This window comes from Gallinula chloropus, assembly GCF_964237585.1.
Source record: "Gallinula chloropus genome assembly, chromosome: 14".
NCBI lineage: Eukaryota > Metazoa > Chordata > Aves > Gruiformes > Rallidae > Gallinula > Gallinula chloropus.
This window is the reverse complement of record NC_140099.1, coordinates 18,475,311-18,488,712: the sequence shown is the minus strand read 5'-3', so window position 1 is coordinate 18,488,712 and position 13,402 is coordinate 18,475,311. Positions and strand designations below refer to the sequence as shown.

Sequence of the window (13,402 nt, the reverse complement as noted above, 5' to 3'; positions counted from 1 at the left end):
CATGACAAGGGAGTGCAGTCATGGCTCGTATCTTTATCCCATGAAAGCAGATTAGGTCATTCTTCAGATACACCTCAGCACACACACACCCTAATTCACAGAAGCTACAAACCTTTCCATGTTTTCAGCTTTAAGAAGTGCAAAGATGCTTTGAAGTTATCCCTGTAGATGCATAACAACTTTCCAAAACTGGTATGCAGTAAGTGGATAACAGGTCCAGTCTCATTTCTTTTTAGAATTTTATAAGCAAAGAGAAAAGGAGACTGAAAGTGGGATGCAAATTCCATATATCTGGCCACAAAAGCACACAAGGTTTAAAGATTAAACCTAAGTGCACCCAAAAGCAACATCTAAGGTAACAGACAGGCTTGTTTTGAAAGCTCAGTGATCATCATCAAGACTACTAGGATCAAGATGAAGACTGTTTGTTGGTTCAAGAAGTTCTGGCTGGCACGCTGTGAGACAAAATGATAACAGTATTTTCTATATTTTTCTCTGGGCTCTGTGTCTGTTGGACTGCAGTCAGGTTGAACAGTACCAAGCTGATATATCTTTGCAAGCCAGATTGCAGCAGGCCAGCAGACTGCCAATCCCAGTTGAAGGAACAGGGACTGTGGCCATCATTTCCACAGGGGGCCCCAGCTCTTTGGTCCCTCCTACCTACGCTGGGACAGAGCTGACAGCTCAAAATAATGAAAACCTGGGAAGGGTGAGGAGAGGAAGGAAGGGAAAGGAGACTCCGCTCATATATTCTATTTATGAAATGCCTAACTTTCAGCAGCCTTACCTTGGAAAATCCTCTTTAAACTACCTGAAGTTAGCAAAAGCAAGCAATGGTACAAGAGAGGAGATGCTAGGTTCCCTCTGGGACTTCCAGCTTTTTCTCCTGCTGTCTCTCTCTGGACAGGATTAGTCCTTTTGAAGCAGTGGTCTACTTTAAATTTCAAAGCCAGGGCTTCTTTATTGTAACACCAACATGTCCCTGTCCCTCTGTCAATCCCCTCCTAGGCGAACGAATGAGCTTTTATGAGAAAGATGTCAGGTGACACCCCCCTGCATCACAAGTCCCAGAGTCTTTCCAATCTGACAGAGCAGGGCTGAGACCCACTGAGTGCTGACAGCTGGGGTGCAGAGCACTGCCACCTCCAACACCGCCGTGAGCTGATGCACTTTGGACAAAGGTCTTCCAGTCACAGAGAATATTAATTCCAATGACATCCCTCTGTGCATGTACATGAGTTTTCAGACAGCAATTAAAATGCAGTGAGTGAACACACAACACACTTGCAGCAAGGCAATGAGGCATCTATTTGCAGGTGTTCTTGGCAGAAAGCGAGCCTATAATCCACAAGGCAGTCTTTTGCATCCAAGAACTGGTGAGCCTCAGGTGGGTGATATACAGCCTTTCAATTAAAACCAGATTCTTCCTTCCATTTTAAAAGGAGTTTCAAATACAAATAGAGGTGCTTGAAGTTGACCTGTGTGACTATTCTCCTCCTTCCCCTCTGACCAAAACTGCTCTGAAAAGTAGGCCACAGAGAGCAGAGGCCACGGTTTCAAAAGGTGAATACCTAGAGCTATGTATATACAGCTATTTTCAGGCACTTTTAACTGGGTGGCCTGATTTTGAGAAGTTCTGAGAATGTACAGCTCCAGCAAGGTCCATAACTTCCAAAAAATAAAACATGACTACCTGCTTTGGTACTGAATTGTAAATGCCCAGCTTTCTTCTCAACAATAGATCTACAATTTCTCTTAAAGCTGTACCTACACAGACTGCTTGGCATCAGAGACTCACTGGATCAGAGTGTGTGTATGTATGTCTGGGAAAGAGGTTCCTGCCCAGAAAAGTGTGGCATCTAAAGGGAAGAGACAGTCAGATGAGTGTCAAGAGGAGACACACAGGTATGACATACTGTGCCCAAAGCAATACAGTAAGTTATGTGCAGCACCAAGCAAGAAACCCTGAGCCCCAAATCAAATGCCTTACCCATTACATCATGCTGAGGCTGTCTCCTATTCACAAGAGATACATGCAGCTGTTCAAGTAGTTCTAAGATAGACAGAATCTGATAAAAAAAAAGAATCCAGGGAAAAGGGAAGGATGCTGTGATCTGTCTGTAATATCCCTTGAAATCAGAAAGGAGTGCACACAGCAGCAACAGCATCTCATCTAATGGCTAACAATCAAACATAAATGATTTCGATTACATGCTGGGATGAAAATATCACAGCTAAAAGGTGGTGAGTGTCCCAAGGGAACAGTTCCTGTACTTCAAAAAAGACTGGAGAAAGATTCAGCAGCTGTGTGAGCAGCTTGGCTCATGCAGGAGTTCTCTCTTTGAGGGGAACCCTGCAAAGCCTTGTTGTTACAAGAATTTTATATTTGGACTTAAATTTAAGAATTAAAAAAAAAAGATTTTAAAATCATGGATAAAAGCCAGGTGGAAATGGTTAAATAAATGAACCTCAGGGTCTGCAAAATCTGAAGTACAAACATTATTGAAGAAACCTGTAAATCACTTGAAACAGCAAAGGAAGCTGAGTAGCAGATGGGAATGCTAACTTGGTAGAGCACCAAGTAGTATGTCTACCTCAGTTTTGGTTTAAATGCCTTCAGTTTAAATTATTACTTGTAAAGTACATAGGGACTTTTAAAAGCTTTTAATCTTAAAATTAAAAAAATTAACATGAAAAGATTAGTGGATAGTCACAGTGATTATCTGTTACTGGCTTAAGCATGGTTTTAAAAGTCAGATCTTCAGTTCCGAGGCTGCAGGATCACAGCTTTTCAACACAGCAAAAGAGAATTTCACTGATTTCATGAGCTTAAAGCTTGAAAAAGGAGCTCCAGCCATACAATAACCTGCTAAAAGTGAAATTTCTGTTAAATAACGCTCCTAATCTTTCACCAAACATTACAGAACATGATCTACAGCACTTTTATATCAGAAGCAATTCTTCACGGATAAGTAAACAACGCAATCCAGCTGCTGAGAGAACTCAACTGCTACACTAAAAATCTACTGAGGGATTTATTTCAAGATAGACTTGCCAGCTATGTAGGACACGAGTTGGGAATGAAACCTTCATTTTTTCAAATCTTTTTAAAAAGAGTCAGGAGCGAAGGTTTCAGAATGACTAGCTCTTTCAGAGCTTGCACTCAAAATAACAGCAAGCAGGAAAAAGAGGAAGTCACAGCCCTGGCCAGGCTACTGCTTCCAAAAAAGAATTCATTAAAATCAATGCTAAAATATCTCTTAAAGCTTTTTTTTTTTTCCCCCTGAGGAAAGTCACACTTCCTTTGAAGGGAGATATCACTATCTATACTAACAGTGTGCCCGGGCGGCCAAGAAGGCCAATGGCATCCTGGCTTGTATCAAAAACAGTGTGGCCAGTAGGTCTGGGGAGGGGATTGTGCCCCTGGACTGGGCACTGGTGAGGCTGCACCTCGAGTGCTGGGTCCAGTTCTGGGCCCCTCACTACAAGAAGGACATTGAGGTCCTGGAGCAAGTGCAGAGAAGGGCAACCAGGCTGGGGAAGGGGCTGGAGGGCAAATCCTCTGAGGAGCAGCTGAGGGAGCTGGGGGTGTTGAGCCTGGAGAAGAGGAGGCTGAGGGGAGACCTTCTCCCCACCTCCACTGCCCTGCCAGGAGGATGCAGAGAGGTGGGCGATGGTCTCTCCAGCCAGGGGACAGGAGATGGGACAAGGGGCAATGGTATGAAGCTGCCCCAGGGCAGGCTTAGATTGGATATCAGAAAAAAAATTTTTACTGAAAGAGTTGTCAGGGCCTGGCACAGGCTGCCCAGGGAGGGGCTGAGTCACCTGCCCTGGATGTGTTCAAAAAGAGGGTTGATGAGGTACTTAGGGATATGGTTTAGCTTAGGATGGGAATGGTTGGACTTGATCTTCAAAGGTCTTTTCCAACCTTGTGATTCTGTGAAGAAAATCAGACTTTGCAAGTCACCTCAGCAACTGCTAGTTGCATACTAGCACACCAGGTTCACAATGAATCCTGGAGCAGGGTGCCCAGAGAGGTCGTGCAGTCTCCATCTATGCAGATACACAAAACCCAGCTGGACATGGACCTGGAAAACATGCTCTAGAGGATCTTGCTTTGAGCAGTGACTTGGACTATGTGATCTCAAGAAGACTCTTCCAACCTCAGTGACTCTGCAGATCTGTGAACCTTGCAGTAACCACAAGAACTGAGTGGTTAAAGTGCCAGGCCAGGCCATGGAAAGTCCACATTCAACCCCGAGCTTTCCCTTCAGATTATATGTACAACTCTTGTCTAATAACTAGTTCTCCTCCTCCTTAGTTCCTTTAGTGGCCACAAACTATGGGAGCACAGACAAGAAGTGTCTTTCCAATCCCTTCTTGTGAGGCTGGTTGGAACTACTTGCTGCTCAGACACTTAGCTCAATAAAAAGCATGCAACAGGACTTTCAGAAAGCCTAACAATGTCCAGATGTCCAGATTTAGACGCTTCAAATAAGGATTCTCTCTATCAGGAAGCATGGAGAATTCACTGCCCAAAGGAGAGGCAAGGCATTAAATTGGACACCTGAAAAGACAGCTGCATTTAATATCAGGCTCTTTATAGAACATGGGGCACTACTGCTGCAGAATAGAGTGACCTCAGCAACACCTGTCATTTTCAAAGGTGCGGGCAGCATGGGCAAGGAAGACTCAGCACCACACGAAACGAAGTCAGCAGAGCATGTGGTCATCTTCCCTTTAACCCAACTGGTACACATCTTAGTTACACAGTTCTTGTGAGGTCTACAGGGTTGAAATGAAGTGTAAACTGAAGATCAGAAATAAAGACTATATTTCATTTATCGTTGTTTTAAAACATAACTCATGTAGTGGTCATGATCACCAGAATCCAAAACTCACCTGTAAACAAACACTGAACCTTCTTCTGAAAGATTCTGAACAGCAGAAGATTCCTCCTGACATGCATACTCAACCCCCCAGAGTTTATGGCATTGCTTTGGAAGAGATAATCCCTTCCACTGAACTTAACCCATCCCACCCATTATGCATCCTGTGACAAACCACCCTCTGCAGGTCCAGCAATGAGCAGGATATTCTTTTCCTCACAGCAACTTCCAGAACAAAACCGATGTGGCTGCTGCGACCTCCTGCCATGCACGAATGTACTACTTCTTGTTTGAGTTCTCTAAGTGCTCATGGCCTTGGGACATGACATGACAGTGGCAAAGCAGAAACCACAGTTTAGCAAGTGAAAACAAGAAGGGGAAAAGCCCACACCGCTGTCTGGAGGGACCTGACTTTTTTCTCACTGCCGATCATGACGTGTGGGAACGCAGAGGCTGATCTACTTAGGCCAGAAGAAGTAGTTAGCCAATTACTCAGCTCTCCTGAGATTTCCTCTGCTAAATACAGAGTTGGTTCAAGGTCTCTGTCATGATATTTCTGATGATGAGACAGAAATAAGATTAGATGGGGGAAACACACAGGGACAGTGGAAATATAGTCACCTAATACTGCAGAGGCCAGTGAGAACCCTTGAAGTTTCTCCTTACCTCATTCCTCAACTTTATAAACAGATTCTATTTAAAGTGGCAGGTTTTTTGGTTTTTTTTTTCATTTTCCTCCTTAAGCATTTATTCCTTTTTCTCATCAATTTGACCAGAGGAGGCCAAAATACGCACAAGACAAACGACTTACAAAACCTGGATGCTCTCCTGAACATATTGTTCTCGTAGAGATAACAATAATAATACTGACAGCAATTTAAGAAAACAAATCCTACCAAATCTCTCCACCACTAGAAAAAAAAATCTCAACCACTTCTTCAGAGCACAGGTTTCCCTCAGCACTTCTCTCCTACTCACAAATATCAATAACTACTCCAAACCAAAATCCATTTAAACTAATTGAACATTGTCTCTTAAAGACAATCCAAAAGACAAAGGAGAGTGCTGTGAATTAGGAGTCTTATTTTCACATAAAGACACTGCTGGTGGGGCCAGGCAGGCCACTTGTTAAATCCACAATTATAAAATATGAATTGATGTGCTTCCTATCTGCCCTTCAAGATAATGATGGCACAATCACAACAGTTATTCTAATAATGCCCCATTAGAACATAGTTCAACAAGGCAATTCCTCCCAAGTTACTACAAGAGCTGTTCTAGATTTAACCTCAAAAGTCAATAAATGTTTCAAGAATACGACAGCAACAGAAGTAGAAAGGGAATGAAAGACTAACTTAACCAGACAGTTACAATGATTAAAATACAATACTGGAATTACTCAGGTTGAAAAGGTATGATTTCTAAACATGGGAATAGAATTCAAATAATGTCAGTTAAGGCAACACTCTATGTCAGGTAATTAGCCAACTCTAGAACTTCATTTGTATTCCTGCCAGTAATTAACTTATGCAATAGGTTTCCAGTGCTTCTCAAAGATCTTAGCCTTATTTATAATTTAATTTCCTTCAGTCCTTTCCAAAACCAATTTTTCTTCTTCTGTTCCCAGATTCAGACCTCAGGATTCTTACAACAAACTGCTAAGTCTGTATGGGCATTTCAATCTACCAGCATGCACAAAAGGACTTCTGGGAGTACTCACTCTAGTAAATATGCTCATCATAAATCCACATCATATTTTTAGCTAGATGCAAATCTCCTTTGTGTATGTGGAAAAAGAAGAGGATGGGGTTCCAGAGGGCAATCCTGTGACACAGGAATACTTCAGTGTTTGTGCTCCCATGGAGAGACTGAATGCAAGGGGCCCAAAATCACTACTTGAAACCTCACATCCAGCCTCCAGGAGCCAGTTGCTTCCTTCTGTAGTCACAGTAAGTCACAATAAAAACCTTCAGGGAGAGCCTACCTTGCATGTATGCCTCTATTTGACGAATTAGCTCATAAGACTTGGATCGGTCCAGAAGCGTACGAATAGCTGGAAGAGGGTCCAGGATAATGGTTTCTGGATGAGCATCAATATACTCCTGCAAAAAAAGAAAGAAATACATTTAAAACAACCCCAAACAAACCACATCAGGTTGGCTGAAAAGTGTGGAAAAATAATGAGATGGGAAGAGAACAGACAACTTTAAAAACTTCAGTGTCCAGCTTCTCTTCAAGGAGAGGCACATGGGCACGAGCAACAGAGGAAATCATTGCAGAGTCTAGACACTGACATTTGAAACAAACAAAAATCTATCAGCTGACTGTTTTAGGATGGCAGATTTCTCCTGTGGACTCACCATCAGCGGTGAAACCTGCACTGCAACCACATCGACTCAAAAGGGAGCCAGTGGCAAAGTGCCACACCAACAGCTGTGAGCTGGGCTGAGAAAAGCAATTAGGAGAAGAAAGATGACACACTGCTATCTTGGGGTCAGCCTTGCATTGAATTACTGCACGTGAACATCTGCACTAAGCTCAGAACTACATCTGGGCTTTTTTAATGTTATTATTATTGCTGTCTTCTAGCTGGGCTGAAGGCAGTGTGAAGGGCTGGACGATAAGGGTTGGAATTTTATTTGGCAGAGCTGAGGAGATTGCTGCTTCACCATGTCCTCACTGAGTTTTGAAAGCATCTTTCCGGCTTCTTTTCTAAGTTCATACTCTTGTCTCCTGACTACAAGAATAAAGCGAAGTTAATGCCAGAGCTGCCAGGTATTGCTCTTGCAAACCCAACAAAACTTCCTTTTCTTTCTTAGAACAGAAGCTGAGTTCCTTCATCACTGCCCCAACCTGGCCCCATAAAGTCAGCAGGACAAACAAGCATCCATCCTACTCTATCCAAAATCACAGAAACATTTCCAAGTTAGCATCTGCCTTTGTTTTACCCAACTTCTCAGAGGCATCGTTGTGTTTTCACTCATTTCTTTAAATCCATTCATGCAAACGCACAGTAAATGCTCCTGTAAGTAATGGACTTCTGTGAAGTCCTACTTCTTTAAGTTGATTACTTCATAGAACAAAACAAACTCTGAAGGATATAGTTCCCCAGTCCCTTGAGGTCATGACTGCACTACTGTATCCTGGCCACCAACACAGACACAGCTGCCAGGTATTGCCCTTGCAAACCCAACAAAACTTCCTTCTGCATGATCAGGTGGCCTCAGGAGATGCCCTTTGCTAGATTCTGAGCTGGAGACAAAAGAATGGCATCATCTGTTCCTAGCAAATGATTTTGCCCCAGAGACTGACTGGGGAAGCAGACTTCCTCCCCCACTCCTCCTAGCACTGGCAAACTGTCGCTATCTGCTGACTACATACTCTGAACTTACAGCTTGCTAAAAGGGGATTATTCTTTTGAGGCTTAAGGAGATCCAGCATTGGGGTTTAATGAACCCACTGCATCACCCACTGCACACAGGCAGCTTTCCTTCAGGGGCATGAGGCACCCTTCAGTGGCACTATTGGTGTCTGACATACTTAACCAGCCCTGCAAACACGGAATGAATTCCCTAAAACGACATTCAAACCCTGCTGCCAGATGGGAAAAGTAATGGACAGAGTCTTCTGCAGAGTCAGCCACCAAGACTGTCAGACCCAGTGGCTGGCCCACCCGTGCAGTGTAGTCTGGATGAAAAGCCTCTTCGGCTCACTGGAGCAGAAGCTGGGATCACTTCAAGCCATTAATACCCAGAACATATGAAGAAGAGTTTTCATGAGTCTTCTGCCCCTGGTACTTGCAGTGTCTCAAGCAGAGTAGTCAGCTTGCAAGTACAGATTTTTATTGTTTTGAAGTGATAGAACAGCTTGTTGCCTGATGCATCTCCAGCACCTGTATGTGTCTGTGCATAGATGCCCTTCTATGCAGCAGCTGAAAGACACCTTGTGGAGCTGGGATGATCCAGTGATTAAGGCATTAGCTTGAACTTGCTGATCATGAAGCTGTACTCAAGTACATCATATCTAAAGCACAACAAGACAGCTCTTGTAGATGCTCTGTGCCTCATCCTAAGACAGGGAGGTACCAGCCTGTACCTTAGTGAGCACGTTACAGCCAGACAATACCCTGGTGGGTGGTGGGCAGGCACACACAGTAACCAGACTGAACAAGCCACAGCTCTGAAACATCACCTCAGTGCAGAGATCTGACAGCAAACACCCTGTGGTGTTTCTGGTGCATGCACAGTCCTTTCACACTGTGGTAACCACTCCTCTGACCTGACCAGTCTCTGATTCCACCTTGAATTCAAGCTCCCCCTATTTCCATCCTGGCCCAGCCCTGACTGTACATAGCAATCCCCTCGGACATACACGTGTCCTGTCTCTGGCCTCCATTCCTTACACTCCCCTCAAAGAAGGGAATGTTTTTTTCCCTCTCCTAGCTTGCTGTACATACTCCCAAATCCTCCCAATGCTCAGCACTGAGGACTATCCTATCCTCACCTCCCTGGGTTAGGTGTGTTCCACTTGTTATTCTGGCTCACCCTGTTTCCAGAGGGAGTCCTGCTTTTTTATACTTTCTGTAAGGAACTTTACAGTGTTTTATTTATAATGATAATCGCTCTAAACCATATTAAAAGATCATCCAAGCTTGACACAGCATAACAAAGTTTAACAACTATGAAGCCGTGGTCCCAAGGCCATTCTACACCAGGAAGCGTCAACAGAAGTGAGCATCTTAGCTGATTTTCCAATGACTGATTTCTCACCCTGTTGCCTTAAGGGCCCTCCAAAAAGCTCTGTAAGGCAAACATAACATAACTGATGAAGATGAAGGAGGTGGGGGCTGTTTTCCAGGAGCCATTAATGAATACTCTCATATCAGGAAGTGCAGAGAGTGTAACGTGACAGCCCTTCACACACGCATAAACACAGAGAGGAGGCTGAACATGAGGTTTCCTTACAAAACAAGGAAAATTCTCAGCACCAAACCTATTTCAAGTACTAGTCTTCCTCTCTTCTCCATTTACAGGCATAGATGCTCGGACAGCCAGAGGGAACAGGAATGGCAAAACTCTGTCAGCTGGGCAGTAAAGAAACTGCACCATCCGAGCAAAGGAAAGGACTGGGACCTGAAGTGTCTCCTAGAGCTAATCTGGGGGTGGGCTACAGATCTCTGAATCCAGGAACAGCCTCCCCTCTGGAGCACTCTGAACTACTTCAAATAAATAAAGAATTAAAGAAGCCAAACCTTCAAAACCCAGAAAATTACAATAAGAGAACTCAGCTTTGTTAGCTTCACAGGAACAATTATGGCAGCTCATGTGAAACCTCTCACAAACAATGATTCTTTACTAACAACTGCTGCACACTCAGACATCATGTTTTACTGAATATAACCGTGAAGATCACATGACAGACTGGAAACCCCTTGATGTAGCCTGCATAGCAGCACTCTTCCCATGGCACAGAATGGCTGCACTACCAGAAAGACACATCTGGATGAGGATGAAAGGTTTGTGTCTAAGTTATTTTAGTAACAGATGAGCTACTACAGATATGAACTTGAAAATGGAGGAGCTGCAGAAGTAGAGAAACACCAAAGCCAAGAGATAGCTGTCAGTACAGCAAAACCTTTCAACTTTGAATGTTATCATTCCCACAAAGCAACTCTGTACTCTCCTTTGGTGGATTTACCAAAGAATAGTAGGTATTCAGCAGCAGACTCCAACTATCCAGGCATCAATCTGGAGGATATTTAGGCTTCCCAGCAATATTTTGAAAAGGCTCTGGGCTCTGTCCTTGGCCTGCAGCTCAGCTTGACCCAGACAACGTCTATGTTTTCCTCTTTCTAATCTTTGACATAATAAAAGCAAACAAGAAGAAACAAGGACTTTTAGCAGATCCTCCTTTGTTTGTACTCCAGGTTTGGCATTCAGTCATCCTCTGTACCAGCCCTGTTACTGGCAGGAGGCGAGCAACGAAAGTTGAAATCAAAGAAAGACCAAGTATTTTATAATCCCTTTAAATACTTCTGGATATAACCCAGAGATTTTAAAAAAAAACCTTTCTTGACAAGCCTGTGTTTAGATGAGAATACAGTTGTTTGCCATTTTACCCAAAAAGGTAGCTACTGATTTTTAAAAAAATCTATTTTAACAGAAAGTTGATTCAGTATCTACTGCAAATATTAGGTCATTAGATAAGAGTCTCACTGACTCATTGACTTGATCTTATTACTAAGTAATAAAACTTCCATCATCCTTTGTTTAGTGTTAAACAGAAGTTCGTTAGCAAGTGAAACAGTGTTTGGACTTGTGTTTTCCCATGTACAGTAACATGAAGAGGAGTTCTTGCAACAACAGACTGACATTTTCCAAGGGGAAAACAGAGGTAAAGACAGACACAAGCTTGTCTAAAGAATTTGCATCAGATTCGGTCTTAAAAGTTCCTTTTTGCTGTCTTGGGCTGTCACAGTTTCTTTTCACAGACACCTCCTTCCAAAAGGAAAAGGTGTAGGTAAGTTGGGTCTTGAACAGTCATCTCAAAACTGTCTCTAAATCCAGAAGAGATTCCTGCATTGATCAGGAGGGATGAGAGGGGTAGCAAGGGGAATGGGAACAGATCTTTTCTGTTACTTTTCTATACACTGCACATCTCAAAGCAACTGAGTACTCTGCTTCCCTGCTTTGCCTTCAAAATCCACCACTGCTTCATCTTGCAAACACCTACCCACAGGATGCTGTCCTGCCAGTTAGTACTTGAATGACAAATTTTTAGTTAACTTTACCTGATTATGAGGCCCTTACAACAAATGTAAACCAGAATTATTTTTCAAATGGGAAAAACACTAGTGTTGGTCTGTGATTTCAAGTGCAAACAGACCATTTCAACTTTGTGCCCCACCCTGTCCCTCTGATAAGAAAAAGATGACTAAGATTTGATAGTTTCCTCTGGTTTTTCATTTGCCTTTTCTCAGCAAAGCACATGAAAAGAAATTAATATGTTGTAAGAATTTTCAGAAAAAAACCACATGAACAGAATAGGTTTGTATCTTTAAAACAAAAAAGGGTGTATTAAAAATCCACTGACATAATCTCCAGGAGCATGTACCCACCTTATCACAGCTGAGACTTCTGAAAGCAAGCAGTACAGCAAGAACCATCTACTTCTCCCCTTCCAAGCAAGAGCAATTCCCTAATTCCTTCCTTTCCAAAATATCTAACTTTCCTTCCTTCTGGACCCAAACCCTTCTAAGGAAGCTTCTGAATGAAGAACAGAAGAACACTTCCTGGACAACTTCGGAGTGGGAAAGTCAACAGTTGGTGTGGCACAGGGAAAAACACTTTAAATTTCCATCAACCTCATAGCAAAAGTCTAGGCATAAAGCTTACTCCTGATCAATCTTTTTAAGAAGGCTAATGTGAAGAGAACCTGTTTGGGAAAAGCTCTGAATGACAAATTAATAGTCCTATTGATTTTCCATCACTTGAGCCATTATTTTGAATGGAACAGACTACAGGCTCCCATAAATGAAGTCCCTGTACAGCTATGGCAGGCAGCTGCTCAGAAAGTATTTTGTTCTCATCAGAGCATAGCAAAGGTTTCTCAGTCAGTATCTTACACGAGCCAAAACATTCTCACTTTTCAAAGTCATAAACTTTGTCTACAAGGCAGCACTGGGGTAGTTCAGTTCTCATTGTTAACAAGATGACAGGAACTGGAGCACCAGCAAATAAAAGGCCAAATGAAATGTGTGTCTTCCCACATATCATTTCTGCCCTCTAAAAATTCCTCTCCCAGTTTAGAGGGCACTGGGAGAGGACCTTTTTCTAAGGAATAAATGTTGAAGATACCGAGAGATTATAATTCCATACCCACAGCAGAGGTACGTGCACTCTGCATTCTAGTTCAACTACAAGATTGTGGGCAAGTGGACTGGGCTATACTGAAGAACACTCGCTGTAAGACAGCTCATCAGACATCAGTGTGACTTGGTCCATAAATCAGATGCCATCACAGCTACTACAAATTTATACCAGAGCTCCACACAGAAACAAACAACCCCCCAAGTCTTTATGACAGCCATTCTGAAGTGACTTAAAGGGCTTCTGACAAAAGGGAGTTAATAACCTTTCCTTTAATTTACAGCTTGAAAAACAAAAACAGGGATGAAGATGGGACAGTCTGGATCACATAATGAAACTGTGAAAGAGCATGTGACTGAACCCACATTCCAGGATCCCCTTCTCATTCTTTAGGCATTATATCTTTGCAGGAAGACAACATCCTCAAAAAAGAGCAGATAGATAACACAGAACTTACTGTACAACCAAGAACTAATGCAAGGAGAGAAGAATAAACATCAAGTTCTCCTCTAACATTCTTGGCCTCCTCATTATTTTCCTTTGTGGTTAAATTTAATACTCCTAAAAACGAAGGCCTTGAAGGCACCAGCCAGCTGGATCCAAATGTTTTGGAAGAAGAATTAAGCAAGTTTCTTAGCATAGCTC

At 42.8% G+C, this 13,402-nt stretch overlaps 1 protein-coding gene across 1 annotated transcript in view; it reads right to left on the bottom strand.

The window, feature by feature from the left end:
- The window catches only part of ITPK1 (inositol-tetrakisphosphate 1-kinase), a gene marked incomplete at its 5' end in the record, with an annotated part of 145,931 nt that overhangs the window by 53,288 nt on the left and 79,241 nt on the right, over positions 1-13,402 (bottom strand). Inside the window, one exon of the mRNA XM_084270503.1 lies at positions 6,874-6,991. Coding sequence (XP_084126629.1) covers positions 6,874-6,991 — 118 coding nt within the window. The remainder of the gene's footprint in view (positions 1-6,873; positions 6,992-13,402) is intronic.